Source organism: Phyllosticta citribraziliensis (genome assembly GCF_038025025.1).
Source record: "Phyllosticta citribraziliensis strain CPC 17464 chromosome Unknown J3D65scaffold_5, whole genome shotgun sequence".
Taxonomy (NCBI): Eukaryota; Fungi; Ascomycota; class Dothideomycetes; order Botryosphaeriales; family Phyllostictaceae; genus Phyllosticta; species Phyllosticta citribraziliensis.
Genome location: NW_027117342.1, coordinates 423,657 through 435,874, shown reverse-complemented (window position 1 = coordinate 435,874; position 12,218 = coordinate 423,657). Strand labels below are relative to the sequence as shown.

Genomic DNA, 12,218 nt, shown 5'->3' with positions numbered 1-12,218 from the left:
TCTACCCCACCAAACTACATCAGCAACATGTTCCTCTCAGTCGCATCGAATTTCATCATACAAGGGAAAGCAGGCCCGAAATACATCATCTGCGAAGCTGCGGAAATGTCTCATACACGCTCGTCGACGGGCTTCTAAAAGACCACCCCCGCCATGTTCCTTCCAGTCCATCTCGAGTGTTCACTGTCGTTCCTGGTATTGCGCTCTCAAATCTCTCCCATTGGTATCTTCTAGGGTTCGCTCTAGGATGCCACTTTTACGCAATTACCGGGACAATGGCCCTGTACCAAGTTGCGAGTCGACCGTGGCTGGTATCCAGCATGGCTGCGGCCATTCCAAACGGCTCGACCTCATGCAGGCAGCAGAAATCGAATGGGTCACTGCAAAAACAGATCGGGTAAATAACGCTGATGGCGACGTCCTGTTTTATCTTACCGACTATCACAAGTTTATTACCCAGGTCGTTGCTGTGACCTGTTCGTGTGTGAGCTTGACGATAGCTCTGATTGCATTCTATTGGTTCTGTCGAATGGAAAAGAGATTTCGCCACAAGTAAGTGCTCGTCCTCGTACAATTTCATTGCTGATTGGTAACAGATTGATCATGCTTCTCGTCTGTGGAGACTTGAACAGAGCTCTTTGGTACATGATTTTCTCCCTGGTATACTTTACTCAGGGGACCGTCAGTTCGAAAACCGGCTTCGCACAGGCATCGGGATTCTTCATTCAATTCTTTAGCGAAATGTCTGGTGGGTGCGGTCGAATCTTGCGGGCGACGCGCGCTGATACTTGCAGACTTCTCCGTTCTCTTCATTGCCATCCACGGCGCAATATCAGTCTTCAAACCACCCGTGTCTGGTGTCGGAACGGATCGTCTCTACAGGCATAGACACTGGGTGTACGCGGCCATAGTCATCATACCCATAATTTCTGCATCAATCCCCTTCACCACGCCTACGAACCCTACCTATCTCGCCCAGGGCGCTTTTGTGTCGCTTCCGCTGAGGCCAATATGGTACCGACTCGTCTGCTCGTGGGTGCCACGGCTTCTCATCTGGGTTGTTGTAATCAGTCTTGCGTTTGCCATTTATTTCCATGTCCACCGCGAGTTTCGCGTCTTTTCCAAGGTTGTGCAAGACTCTTCCGGCAACATGTCTGAACCAGAACCGCCGCCGCAGGAAAAGCCGATTGAGCGACATGAAGACCTTCCTAGTCCTGGCCATCGGGAGCCGATGGATGAGATACTCGTCCCTGAGCCCGTTGCTCGAGAACCCATCACTCCTGAGCCTGTTGCGCCTGAGGCTTTTTCGTCCAGTCCTTTCACTCCAGGACCTTTTGCACCTGGCCCGTTTGTACCTGAACAACGCAGTAAATCGCCACCGATCCAGTTTCGTCGAGGATCCACCGTCGACTCCATCGACGAGTTGACTGCTCTCAATGTCTTTAGCAATGGCCCGATCTTCCAAACTCCTGGCGGACGACGCAACTCGACGGTGCGCATCAATCCGCACCCGGTCGACATCAACACCATCGAGGAGGTTGAGAAACCTGGAGGGAGCATCAGATCGTCTAGGCCCTTCAACCTCCCTCTACTCCAAGACTCAGACACGGCGTCCCGCCGACCTAGCACCTACTCTTATACAAACGCTTCGACAGCGCCGACGACAGTGCGCGCCAGCATCGCCTCCAGTATCGACGAACAAGACCGCAAAAGACGCCAGTCAGACCCAATCGACGCACGCATTTTGCAAAAGCGCAAGGAAATCACGCGCCAGCTGCGCAACATCTTCATCTACCCCATCGCCTACATCGTCATGTGGATCATCCCCTTCTGCCTGCACTGCTTCCAATACGAGCCCAAGTACGCGCGGCGGCCGCCGTTCGTGCTGACGCTGCTCTCGGGCTTCTGCCTTTGCATCATGGGCGGCGTCAACAGCCTGGTCTTCTGTTGGCGCGAGAAGCCGTGGCGCCACATCCCCGGCACAAACGGCTCGCTGGTCTCGTCGTTCCTCTTCTGGCGCACCTTCAGCCCGGAAGATCTGATGGCGCAGCCGCCGCCGCAGCGGAGCCGAAGTTGGCGCTGCCAGTGCTGCATCGTGCGCGTCCCGCCCCGCTGCGATATGCACCGCCCGTCGGACTCGCTCGAGTCGCGCCCGGCGACGAGCATTTCGGCTGCGGGCGTCGACCTGGCGGACAATGGCATGCCGCGCAGCCCCGGGTCGCGCATCAGCTCGCCGGCACCGACGCTCAACCCGCCGCCGTCCGGGCGCGGTCGGCCGTCCATGGCGGTCCTGGGCCCGCGCCGCGCGCGCTCGTCGCTCAGTGACCGCGAGAAGCAGGCCCGCAGCCAGGCGTACGAGCGGCTGGCGCGCGAGCAGGCAGACCGCGCGGCGGCGAACCGAATGTCGGCGGCGTCACACGACGGGCTGGGCCCACTCATGCCTGTGGCGTCAGGGCCGGGGGTGTTGGGCGCGGGAGGTCGTAGGGCGTCGTCGGCGAGCTTGATTGGTGCGGGGATGGGCGATGGCGGGAGGGAGTGGTGGGAGCGAAGGGAGAGCGTTTGGAGCGTCGATTGGCGGGATGGGTTTGCGGCGGGGTCAGGGCAGCCGCAGGGGAGTGTCGGAGGGGTGGAGAAGGAGGGGGAGGGCGAGGGCGAGGGGAGGAAGAGTGGGGAGAGCGAGTGAGTGGTGAGGTGGTCAGGGGTACGTCAGCGGTCGACGGTGTATCTATTAATGTACTGTACACAACTGTCTACATCCGTCCGCACAATATCAAGGTACCTATTTATCTACAGCATATACAACCAAACGCCCTTCCTCTCTCTCTCGCCACCGCGCAGCAAAACCTCCTCCACGCCACCGCCCTCCCACCCCTCCCTCTCCTTAACCATCCTCTCATTCTCCCTTCGCAACCACCACCGCAGGCCCAACGCCAACACAGCCACGCCCGCCATGGCGCCTGCACACACGCCAAAGCCGCGCATGAACCAGGGGGCGTCGGCGTCGGGGAACAGGCGCGTGCCGACCAGCGGCCCGCACTGGCCGACGACGTTCAGCAGCACGACGCCCGTCCCGCGGCCCGTCGCGCCGCGCTGGTTGTTGATGGTCCACGCAATCACGAGCGTCACGCAGCCGAAGAAGCCGACGGCGGCTGGGTACACGGCGGCGTAGCGCAGCGCGTGCAGCGAGCGCGCGCCGGCGCGGCCGCGGAACGACGGGAAGTCGTGCGTCCCGTAGTAGGCGGCCAGCGCCAGCGTGGCGAAGCCGAAGGCCGCGAGCAGCGCGTGCCACACGAGGAAGGGGGCGCGGGCGCGCTGGCGGTCGGAGAAGTGTGATGTGAGGAGGATGAAGAGGAAGGCGAGGAGATAGGGCGGCGCGGCCAGGGCTTGCGATGTTAGCGCGCTGTGGCCCATGCCGTGGATGATGGTGGGGAGGTAGACGGGGATGGAGCTGAAGGCGACGTTGGCGAGGAAGAACATGGCCTGTTCGGTCAGTCGGTCAGTTTGCTTGTGGTGAGTTGATGGGGGTGGTATGCAGGACGTACGGCTGTGAGGTAGCATTTGGGATCCGTCAGCGTCTGGCGGACCTGTCGCCAGTCGATGCCAGCTCTGCTCCGATGGCCAGCTCGCGCCGCGATGGCGCCAGCATCGCCCTCGTCCTCCTTGTCCGGCGCACTCGTCTCTTCCCCTTCTCTCCGCAGCCGCAGCACGGCGACCTCGCGCTCTCTCCTACTCAGCCACCGCGCCTCCCCGGGGCCATCAGGGACAAGCCGCCACGCCCACACGGCGACGAGACAGCTGGGCAGGCCCTCCACGAGAAACAGCAGCCGCCAGCTGGCAACCTTGAGGCCCAGCTTGCCGCCCGCCCACATGATGGCCCACGCCAGGCTGCTGGCGAAGCTGGTGCTGAGCGGCGCGGCCGAGACGAACAGCCCCGTCCGGAACGCCAGCTCGTCGCGGCGGAAGAAGTGCGACAGGTAGAACGGCACGCCGGGCCCGAAGGCGGCTTCGGCGACGCCGAGCAGCGCGCGGAGAGCCACGAGTTGCCCGAAAGATGTGGTCAGCGATTGCAGCGAGGCGATGAGGCCCCAGGAGAAGACGCAGGCGGCGATGTACATGTGCGGCGGCACGAGGCGGTACCTGGGGGCGTCAGAGCTCGTCTTTTCAGGCGGGAGGTGCTGGATGCATGTCACAGCGGTCTTGATCTGGGAGTCGCGGAGAATGGGGTTCGGGACAGAGAATCAACATACATGACCGTCATCCACTCAAACGCTATATACGTGACATAAAACGCCGTCAAGAGCCACTCGTAGCGGCCGCCTTGCAGCTTCAAATCGCGCTCGAGGCCGGCAATGCGCGCGTTGCCGATATCTGCACAACATCATCATCAGCCTCGAATCTTTTTCTCTTTTTCCAACATCGATCCATGCGTGGTCCAGTACTCCACGAGGTCCGTCTCTTGCGGGAAAAGGAGCGGGATACGCACTCGACCGGTCCAAGAAGCTCAACAGGTACAGCAGCCCCATGAACAAGACAAGCCGCCGATCCAACTTGCGCCGCACCCGCCTCTCCTCGTCGGGCGTAAAGAGCTCGAAATCCTCGGCAGGCGGGCCGCTGGCGCCAGCTCTCACAGCGGCGGCGTCCAAACCGCCAGTCCTCGTGCCGTCGGCGCCGCTGCCCCCTCGTCCGCCCAAGAACCCCTTCTCTTCCTCGTCTTCGTCGTCTTCTTCCTCGTCGTCGGCCGCCGCCCCATCGTTGTCGTCAAACGTCGCCATTTCAATCTCCTCGTGCCGGTTCAGGCGGTCGCTCCATGACACGTCGAATGCGGAGACGGGGTCGCGCGACGTGATTTGGCCTGTGGATGCGGAGAGCGAGGGCGGCGTGGCGATGGCGGACGGCGAGGAGGAAGAGGTCGACGACGCCGTCGACGGCGGGCGGCGAGACATGCGCTGTGCTCGCTGGTCAGGCTGCTGCGAATGCCAGCGCGACGAGCTTGTGAGACGAATTGGCCAGCGGTCGGCGAATGGCAGCGATTTTACAATTGCAGGCTACGTGGTGTCGGCGGGGTCAGAATGCAAGCCGTGGAGGAGCAGAGCAGTGCGGTCGAGCGAGGGGTCCGACGGCGACGGGGGCACACTCTGGGGGAGCGGGCAAGGTACGACATGATTCAGCGAATCGGCTGAAGGCGGCGGCTTTGCGAGACGGCGCTAGAGGCCTCCACCGTGTCTTCGCAGGGGGCTTTTGTCGTTTGCATTGCTCCGACGCCATCTGCAATCGGGTTCCGTGGTGTTGAAGAGACGTCTTCCAAGCTCTGGGCGTGTTTGACTGCTGAACCGCTGCCGTGGGATCGACTGTTCCTCTGTTGGTTTAACCCACCGCGGCTCGGGACGCTTCCCGCTGCTGCATCCCGCTCGGGGCCTGCACGTCAATGACAAGGCGTTGGACGACAAGTCCTCTCCGCAGCAGAGTTTGTCGTCGTTGCTGACCTGTTTAGCTGTCTGCCAATCTCATGCTCCGTCTGCCCATCACTCAGCCGTTCCACAATGGAGAAGAAAAGAAAAGTCCACTCAATTCCACTAGCTCCGCCTTTGAAGCAACAAAGACTATCAACCGATCGCAAACCTTGGTATCGCATGCCGCGCGCAAGAAACTCGAGCCCTGAAATCCCTGAACCACGACTGGTACTCCGACGCGGACCTAAAAAATCGAAGACGCCTCCACATCACCCTCGGCATTAGGACCCTCGCGAATAATCTCCTCCAGCTCCACCATGTTGTTCCTGCAATGGACGACGAGCAAGGCAACCGCCTGCGCATTCCAAAAATCGTAGTCGGGGCGAGCAAAGTCCAGCTGCGAGAAAATGCGCACAAAAGGCTCTTCTCGGAGCTGGCCCGATTCCTGATCCTCCACGTCGTCGAGAACGACGAATCTCACTTCCGTGTCGACGATGGCGATGCCGTAGACGTCTGGGACTGGAAGCATGGCATCCAAGTCGCGTCCTTGGAACTCGGATTCTTCGCGCAGCTTCAAACGCCAGGCCTGCTTCATCACAAAGAGGTCGAGAGTGACGCGGTTTTGGAATTCGTCCAGGTCTGCACCCAGGGGAGCAGAGTAGACGCCGATTGTGGGGACGTAGTCGGAGCCGTAAACCTGTCCGTCCTTGAATGCCCACTTGATGTAAGATCCAATCTCGCGTCGAATCAACTTTTCCGGCTTGCGGTTGGGCGAGGTGTGTTCTTCGTTGGTGACGGCGTCTCTTGCCCAGGCTCCGAGACTCATCAACCTTTGGAAGGCCTTGACAGCTGTCGGGAGTCAGCAACGAGGAAACACAACCGGTCGATGCCGCGACTTACCTCTGAAATCATTGTCATAGAGAGACTTGACAAAAGCTTCCGACGAGTTGCTGGTGAAGTGGACTCGGTCCAGAGTGTTCAGAGTGTAGGCCCAGGTGCTCGGGAAGCAGGGAATCATGCCGCGCATGCCGATTCTCTTGTGGATTTGAACAGTGTCCTCGCTCATTCCCTGGCTACGCAGCTTCTCGGCATCCCTCTCTCGCTGCTCTCTTTCCTTCTGCAGCCAGAGCTTCTTTTGCACCGTACTTTGGAGTCGATCTCGCATACCGCCGTCATCAGCCCGACTCAGGTATTGACGTTCGGGCGTGCTGAACTGGTTTGCCGGAACTTCGGCGCTGGAAGGATGCGGCTCATCGAAATACTCGTACTCGTCACCGACCTCTTCCAGTTTTACGTAAGGCTGCTCGTGCGGCTCGTCGTTGTCGTACTCTTCAGACTTGATGTAGGGTTGGTCGGAAAGCGGTTCGGCATCATCAAACTGGCCATCGTCAAAGTTCGGATTCTCGCCGTCGTCTTGGTATAGTCCGTCTTGAAAGCCTTGCTGAGCGCGCCTGCTGTCGTTGAGCCGATGTAGGAAAGCTCTCTTGTTGGGCTCAAGGTCCTCAGTTTCATTGTCCAGCGGCCGCTTCCGAGACGTCTGGAGTATGGGCTCGCCATTGACGAGCGTCGCAGCTTGCTGTTTGGTCGCCTCACGTGGATCGGACGTCGAAAAGACGCCCCAAAACGCCTTCGACAAGCCCTTGAACAGCGAAGCCATTGGTCAGGTTGGATGTGGGCGAGGTGGTGTTTGCGCTCAGGCAGTGAGACCGTTGACTTGACTTAAACGCTGGAAGAACAAAGGTTTCCAGGCAGGCTGGGCGAAATCTGCAAAAGGCAATGTGAGGGCGATGCGACGAATGCGGCGACGATTGGGTGTGGGTTGTTCAAGACAAAGAGGGTGAGGAATGCAGATGGTAGGTCTTGCAAACCTCGACTGCCATCCAGCTCACATGGCTGCAGTGTGAATGCGAACAGAGACTGATGCGAAACAAAGTGATTCGGAGCTTGGTTTAGGGTGAAGGTGAAGTGAGAGGTGAGTGTTGGCCTGGGGCAGCAACGCATCAGAAGTGGGCTAGCCAAAAAGCGTTAGCGCCATTTTGATGGCTAACCTCACCTCTTCCGCGCTCACCAGTCTAACCCCAACATCTACCCAACCTTTGTTCAACGACATTGTGGAAACTCTTCACCATGGCATTCATCTTCTGTATTACTAATCTGCAGCTTGCGAACCCTCCCAAAAATCTTCTGGGCACACTTCTTGCCTTGCCTTGCGAATCTCTCCCCTCTGCAGAGACTGGTTGTGAATGAAAAAGAAGAGGAGGGATCGACTGTTCAACTTCCTGGTCGTCAACTCGATAGCTCCTTCGACTTTGAAAGCTTTTGGTCGTGGCGGTCTCGCGCTGACAACACTCTCGCATCAACGGCCACGGGCGAAATTTTCTGTCGATAACGTTCTCGCGTCGACGGCTGTGAGGCTCTCATGTCGACGGCGTTCCCGTGATGACGGCGTTCCCGTGATGACGGCGTTCCCGTGATGACGGCGTTCCCGTGATGACGGCGTTCCCGTGATGACGGCGTTCCCGTGATGACGGCGTTCCCGTGTCGACGGCGTTCCCGTGTCGACGATCGTCATGATCCCACATCACCCAAGGCCGATCGAGTCCCCCTCTGCACTACTCTGCTTTGTACTCATTGCGAAGAGAAGACGGCCGTGGGTAATACCAGCGGCCATTCTGCGGGCGATTCTCGAGCTTGCGGCTCACACCCATCGGAGTGTACACGTCCTCGTCCTTCGGAACATCCTTGTCCTTGTTGGTCCGCAGTCCGATGCAGCCGCGAGGGCACTTGGCGGGACGCAGCTTCGTGCCCAGTGCGCCCGGCGGAAAGTCGTACTTTTCGTAAGACCGCAGCACGTAGGTCTGCGCGTAGCCCCTCTTCATGATGGCCATCCTGCGGAGCACGTCCTCGTTGTACACGCCGGCGCGTATGAGCCGCCGCATGTCCTGGAATTCATCGAGAAGGTCGTCGCTGCGTGCCCAGAGGGCAATCTCGGGAGCCGTGGCGCATTGGTCGGGGACGAGGGAGGGGGACAGGCGAAATTCTTCCTCTTCGTCTGTCTGGCTCATTAGTACCCAAATCGCTTGACCTTTTATTGTCACGAACCTTCTTCCTGGCCTTCGGCCCGCTCCTCTCGCTTGGTAGCGCGCGCAACGTCCTCTTCGGCCTTCTTGATTTCAGCCTCGACGCTCTCGATCTGCTGCAAGATGGCCCTGCTGAAATCCTTCAGCAACCCCAGGGTGTGTTTCGACTTGGCCAGCTTGGCCTCGGCGTCGGTCTTCTGAGCCTCCCTGTTCGACATGCTTGAGGAAGACATGCTTGAGGAAATGATCTTTGAAAGGTCAATCAGTGAGAAGCTGAGAAGGTGGTTGTGGCAGCTGCAGAAAGTTCAAGAGCTTACGGATGATCTGTGTGGTGAAGTTGGGAACGGGTTGGTCACGCCGAGAACGTGGTGGTTGCAGTCGTAATGGCTTTCGAGCTGATGAGTGTTAGAGTTGGTGGACCTTCATGGCGGTTTTGTGCCCTCACGCCGAGCCCCTTTCGAAACTCCGTCGACTTCAATTGCCTCATCAGGCACGGAATCTTTGCCGAGCCCATCTTGCGCAACATGGGCAGCACTGCAGCAACATGGCCTGGATTTGAGGACGAATTCGTTGAGAGATCTTTCATTACTGACTACCAATTCAGCCCTGGGTATCCAACACCATCTATCCAGCCTGGTCCACTATTATACATGAGGTATTGACTCTTTCCAAGGTTGCTGTCTGTCAACTCTGACATTCTCTCAACATCTCTTCTGCCCAACTCATCCTTCCGTATGTCACAGCAAGCCAACTTTGGTCTCCTTCCGACATCATTTTGGGTCCGACCTCCCCCACTGTCACCCGCTCTCTGAAGCTGCCCTCTGGTCTACTCCGACTTGACTTCGTAGCGGAGACCAGACTGCTGCGGGAAGAACCACCGTCCGCGCGCCGGCCTGTTCTCGCGCTTGCGACTGACGCCCATGGGAACGTAGTCGTTGGTCGGGATGTCGTCGTCCCAGGGCTCCTTCAGACCCTTGCAACCACGCGGGAGCTTGGGCAGCGGCCTCTTCTTGCCCGTGGCGCCGTCTGGGTACATAAGGCATTCTCCCGCCGGGATCGGGTACCAGCTGCGCTTGTATGCGGTGTTGATCGTGGCGAACCTGCGGACGGCGTCGTCTGAGAGATCGTTGTCGTATACGAGGGTTGCGCGAAGTTGTCGATACTCCTGCTTCAGCTGGGTGCTGCTGGCCCAGTAACAGATCTCGGGTGCGGTCGCGCACTTCTCTGGCTTGAGAGATGGGGAGAGGCCCGGCTTCTTGAAGTCTTGAAACAAGTCAGTGCTGGCACGGTAGGCGGAGGAGACGGTTACGAACCTTCAATGTCGTCAGGCTCTTCCTCGCAAGGGCCTTCAATACCCGCGGACATGTCGAAGCAGTCCTCGTAGAACTGGTCCAGCTTCTCGAAGTCCTGGTCGTCCATGACTGTCGCGTCATCGTCGTCCTCCGGCAGCTCGACGCCGTACTTGGCCAACATGGTCCTGAGTTCTTCCATGTCTTTCTCAGCGCTATCGGTGTGCTCCATCTCAGGAGCTTTCTCTTCGCTCGTCTTGCTGGTCTCGGCGTTGGCGAACTGCTCGGGGGGTGACATGATGTTGAGAAGAGAATCGCAAAGAGAAGGATTTCCGCGACTGGGTGGGACGAGACTGTTCTCGCGCTGAGGTGTCGATCGGCCTGCAGAGGAAATGCTGAGCCAAGTCAGCTTGAGATCAAAACAGCTGCGCGTCTCGACATGCCGTGAGACGCGTAGGGTCGGATAGCGCGGCACAGAGGAGGCAAGATTGAGATTTTCCTCGAGGTCAAGAGCCGACTCGCCCGTGGGACTTTGCTGAGTCGAGTCGGCCGAAGGTCAAAATGGCTGCAAGGTTGAACGTACCTTGGAGAGCGAGTTGATGAAGCCGTCAGCTGTCTTGTTGGAAAGTCGAAGGTTTGTGAGCAAGATTTCAGGGATGGTTACAGCCGTATAACCTCACAATTCGCAGTGGTGGTGGTTGCAGAAGAGTTGGAGTGTATGCGGATGTTGGAGGATGTCGAGGTCGAGTGCGTGGTGTTTGTTGACATGGCAGACGACTTTTGGTGCTTTCCGGCGCCTGCTCCTCGACCGATGCTCAGGTGGCCGTCCAAACACCACAAGTCCAAATTAACACTTCACGCTCCGAGAAAATTTCGCTGTCAACGAGAACTTTGCCATAATCCAAGACCCACCTCGCCCGGTGTATATGCGGATTGATGACCCATTTGGGCCTGCCTTTACGGATCTGAAGAAAGGAACGAGATCAAATTGCAGCATAAAATATGGCCTGAAGCCAACAAGAAAGAGGTCAAGATGCTATCCCAATCAGGTATATGTTTGAATGTAAACCGTCTGATGCTGTCCGCTTCCACTCGGACGAACGCTATTGCGACAGAAGAATACATTCCAAAGCTGGATGACTTGCTCCATGGCGCGAGTACTTGATCTTTGTAAAGTAATACGCCACCAGACTTTCCACCCAGATGTCTCGAACCCAGACGCCGTCGATGCTCCTCGTCAATCTCTCAACTCTTCACTCTGGCTTGAACTCCTGACTAAGCCGAGACGGGCTCGGATAGTACCACCTGCCCACCAGCGGACGATACCGCAGCTCCCTGGTCACGCCCTTCGGAACATAGATGTCCTTATCCGCCGGCACATCCTTATCCCAGGGCCTCTTCAAGCCTTGACTGCCGCGCTCCAGCTCGGGCCTCATCCTCTTCTCTCCCGTCGCACCAAGGGGCAGCTGGTATTCGGCATCCAAGGGCGTCTGGTACCAGCCGGCTGCGAAGGCTCTGTTGATACAGGCAAACTTGCGCACGTTTTCGGCCTTTTGCGCGCCTTTGTTGCCTCTCTTCATGATTCCGTGCAGGTCGAGCAGCTCTTGGATGAAGGTGGGCTTACTGGCCCAGGCGCAGATTTCGGGCGCTGTGGCGCACTTGCGTGGCTCGAGCGAGGGTGAGAGGCGCTGCTGCTCTTCGGGCGCAGGTGTCTCTTGTTCTTCGTAGGTCAGCATTACTGATTCTTCCAATGTGGCTTGCGTCTGCGGACCTTCAGTCTGCTCGTCGTCTTTTTGTTGCCGCCACCTTGGGGGACGCAGACGGAGCTCGGGTATCGTTGGCCTGGCAGCCTCTTCTTCACCTCTTTCCGGGCTCGACATCTTCTTGGACGGGTTCTTTGCTTGTGGGCGGCCGAGAGCCGTTAGCGTCAGGAGTGGCCGGCAGGGAGGGCGATCACTTACGTTAGGAGCGTTGCTGTGTGCCGCTGCAACGAGATCTTTCTGTCGTGAGTTCGAGTGGAGAGCGCGTTGGACGACGAGGCTGGCCCGGGTCTCGCGGAGGCAGGGAAAGAGGAGGAAGTCTGAAGTGAGCGAACATCGACGGTCCCGCCGAGGCGATCATCATGGTCTCGGCGAGCCTAATATTACAGAAGGACGACAACCTGGATGTCAGCTACCCGCTATTGAACATTCACGAACTACACCAGGAGACCTGCCTCAACTGACCACAGGACCTGAAGCACCACACGCATGTGCGAACGTGCGAATTTGATTTCAGCAGCGAAAGTTGAAAGGCGTTGGCAACATTCCATTGGGGCCTTTGAATACTGGGCAGCGCGAATCCACTGTCTTTCGTACGGCTTTCATCAGACGGGTGTGATACTCCCAACCCCCAACTCC

The 12,218-nt window shown here is 58.3% G+C and overlaps 6 protein-coding genes across 6 annotated transcripts; 1 reads left to right on the top strand and 5 right to left on the bottom strand.

Moving 5' to 3' along the window:
* Positions 1-352: 352 nt before the first annotated feature.
* Positions 353-2,020, top strand: J3D65DRAFT_551256 (G protein-coupled glucose receptor regulating Gpa2-domain-containing protein; the record flags this gene model as incomplete). The annotated part of the gene is made up of 3 exons (XM_066797031.1): positions 353-552; positions 597-748; positions 795-2,020. Coding segments are annotated over 3 exons (1,578 nt in total), but the record flags the coding sequence as incomplete, so codon positions are not given.
* A 767-nt stretch (positions 2,021-2,787) lies between these two features.
* Positions 2,788-4,943, bottom strand: J3D65DRAFT_602208 (major facilitator superfamily domain-containing protein; the record flags this gene model as incomplete). The annotated part of the gene is made up of 4 exons (XM_066798105.1): positions 2,788-3,480; positions 3,543-4,137; positions 4,248-4,368; positions 4,484-4,943. The coding sequence occupies 4 exons, from the start codon at positions 4,941-4,943 to the stop codon at positions 2,788-2,790; spliced, it is 1,869 nt and encodes a 622-aa protein (XP_066655863.1).
* Positions 4,944-5,315: 372 nt separating this feature from the next.
* J3D65DRAFT_621205 (uncharacterized protein) lies at positions 5,316-7,405 on the bottom strand. The gene is made up of 2 exons (XM_066799932.1): positions 6,351-7,405; positions 5,316-6,299 (listed from the first exon to the last, which is right to left on the bottom strand). The coding sequence occupies exons 1-2, from the start codon at positions 7,105-7,107 to the stop codon at positions 5,695-5,697; spliced, it is 1,362 nt and encodes a 453-aa protein (XP_066655862.1). The 5' UTR covers positions 7,108-7,405; the 3' UTR covers positions 5,316-5,694.
* Positions 7,406-8,062: 657 nt separating this feature from the next.
* J3D65DRAFT_666881 (uncharacterized protein) lies at positions 8,063-9,056 on the bottom strand (the record flags this gene model as incomplete). The annotated part of the gene is made up of 4 exons (XM_066802969.1): positions 8,063-8,502; positions 8,553-8,778; positions 8,848-8,925; positions 8,976-9,056. The coding sequence occupies 4 exons, from the start codon at positions 9,054-9,056 to the stop codon at positions 8,063-8,065; spliced, it is 825 nt and encodes a 274-aa protein (XP_066655861.1).
* A 300-nt stretch (positions 9,057-9,356) lies between these two features.
* Positions 9,357-10,587, bottom strand: J3D65DRAFT_602205 (uncharacterized protein; the record flags this gene model as incomplete). Its single annotated transcript, XM_066798104.1, has 4 exons — positions 9,357-9,793; positions 9,844-10,354; positions 10,403-10,431; positions 10,500-10,587. The coding sequence occupies 4 exons, from the start codon at positions 10,585-10,587 to the stop codon at positions 9,357-9,359; spliced, it is 1,065 nt and encodes a 354-aa protein (XP_066655860.1).
* Positions 10,588-10,622: 35 nt separating this feature from the next.
* J3D65DRAFT_318578 (uncharacterized protein) lies at positions 10,623-11,884 on the bottom strand. Its single transcript, XM_066795323.1, has one exon. The coding sequence runs from the start codon at positions 11,697-11,699 to the stop codon at positions 11,073-11,075; it is 627 nt and encodes a 208-aa protein (XP_066655859.1). The 5' UTR covers positions 11,700-11,884; the 3' UTR covers positions 10,623-11,072.
* Between the last annotated feature and the right edge of the window lie 334 nt (positions 11,885-12,218).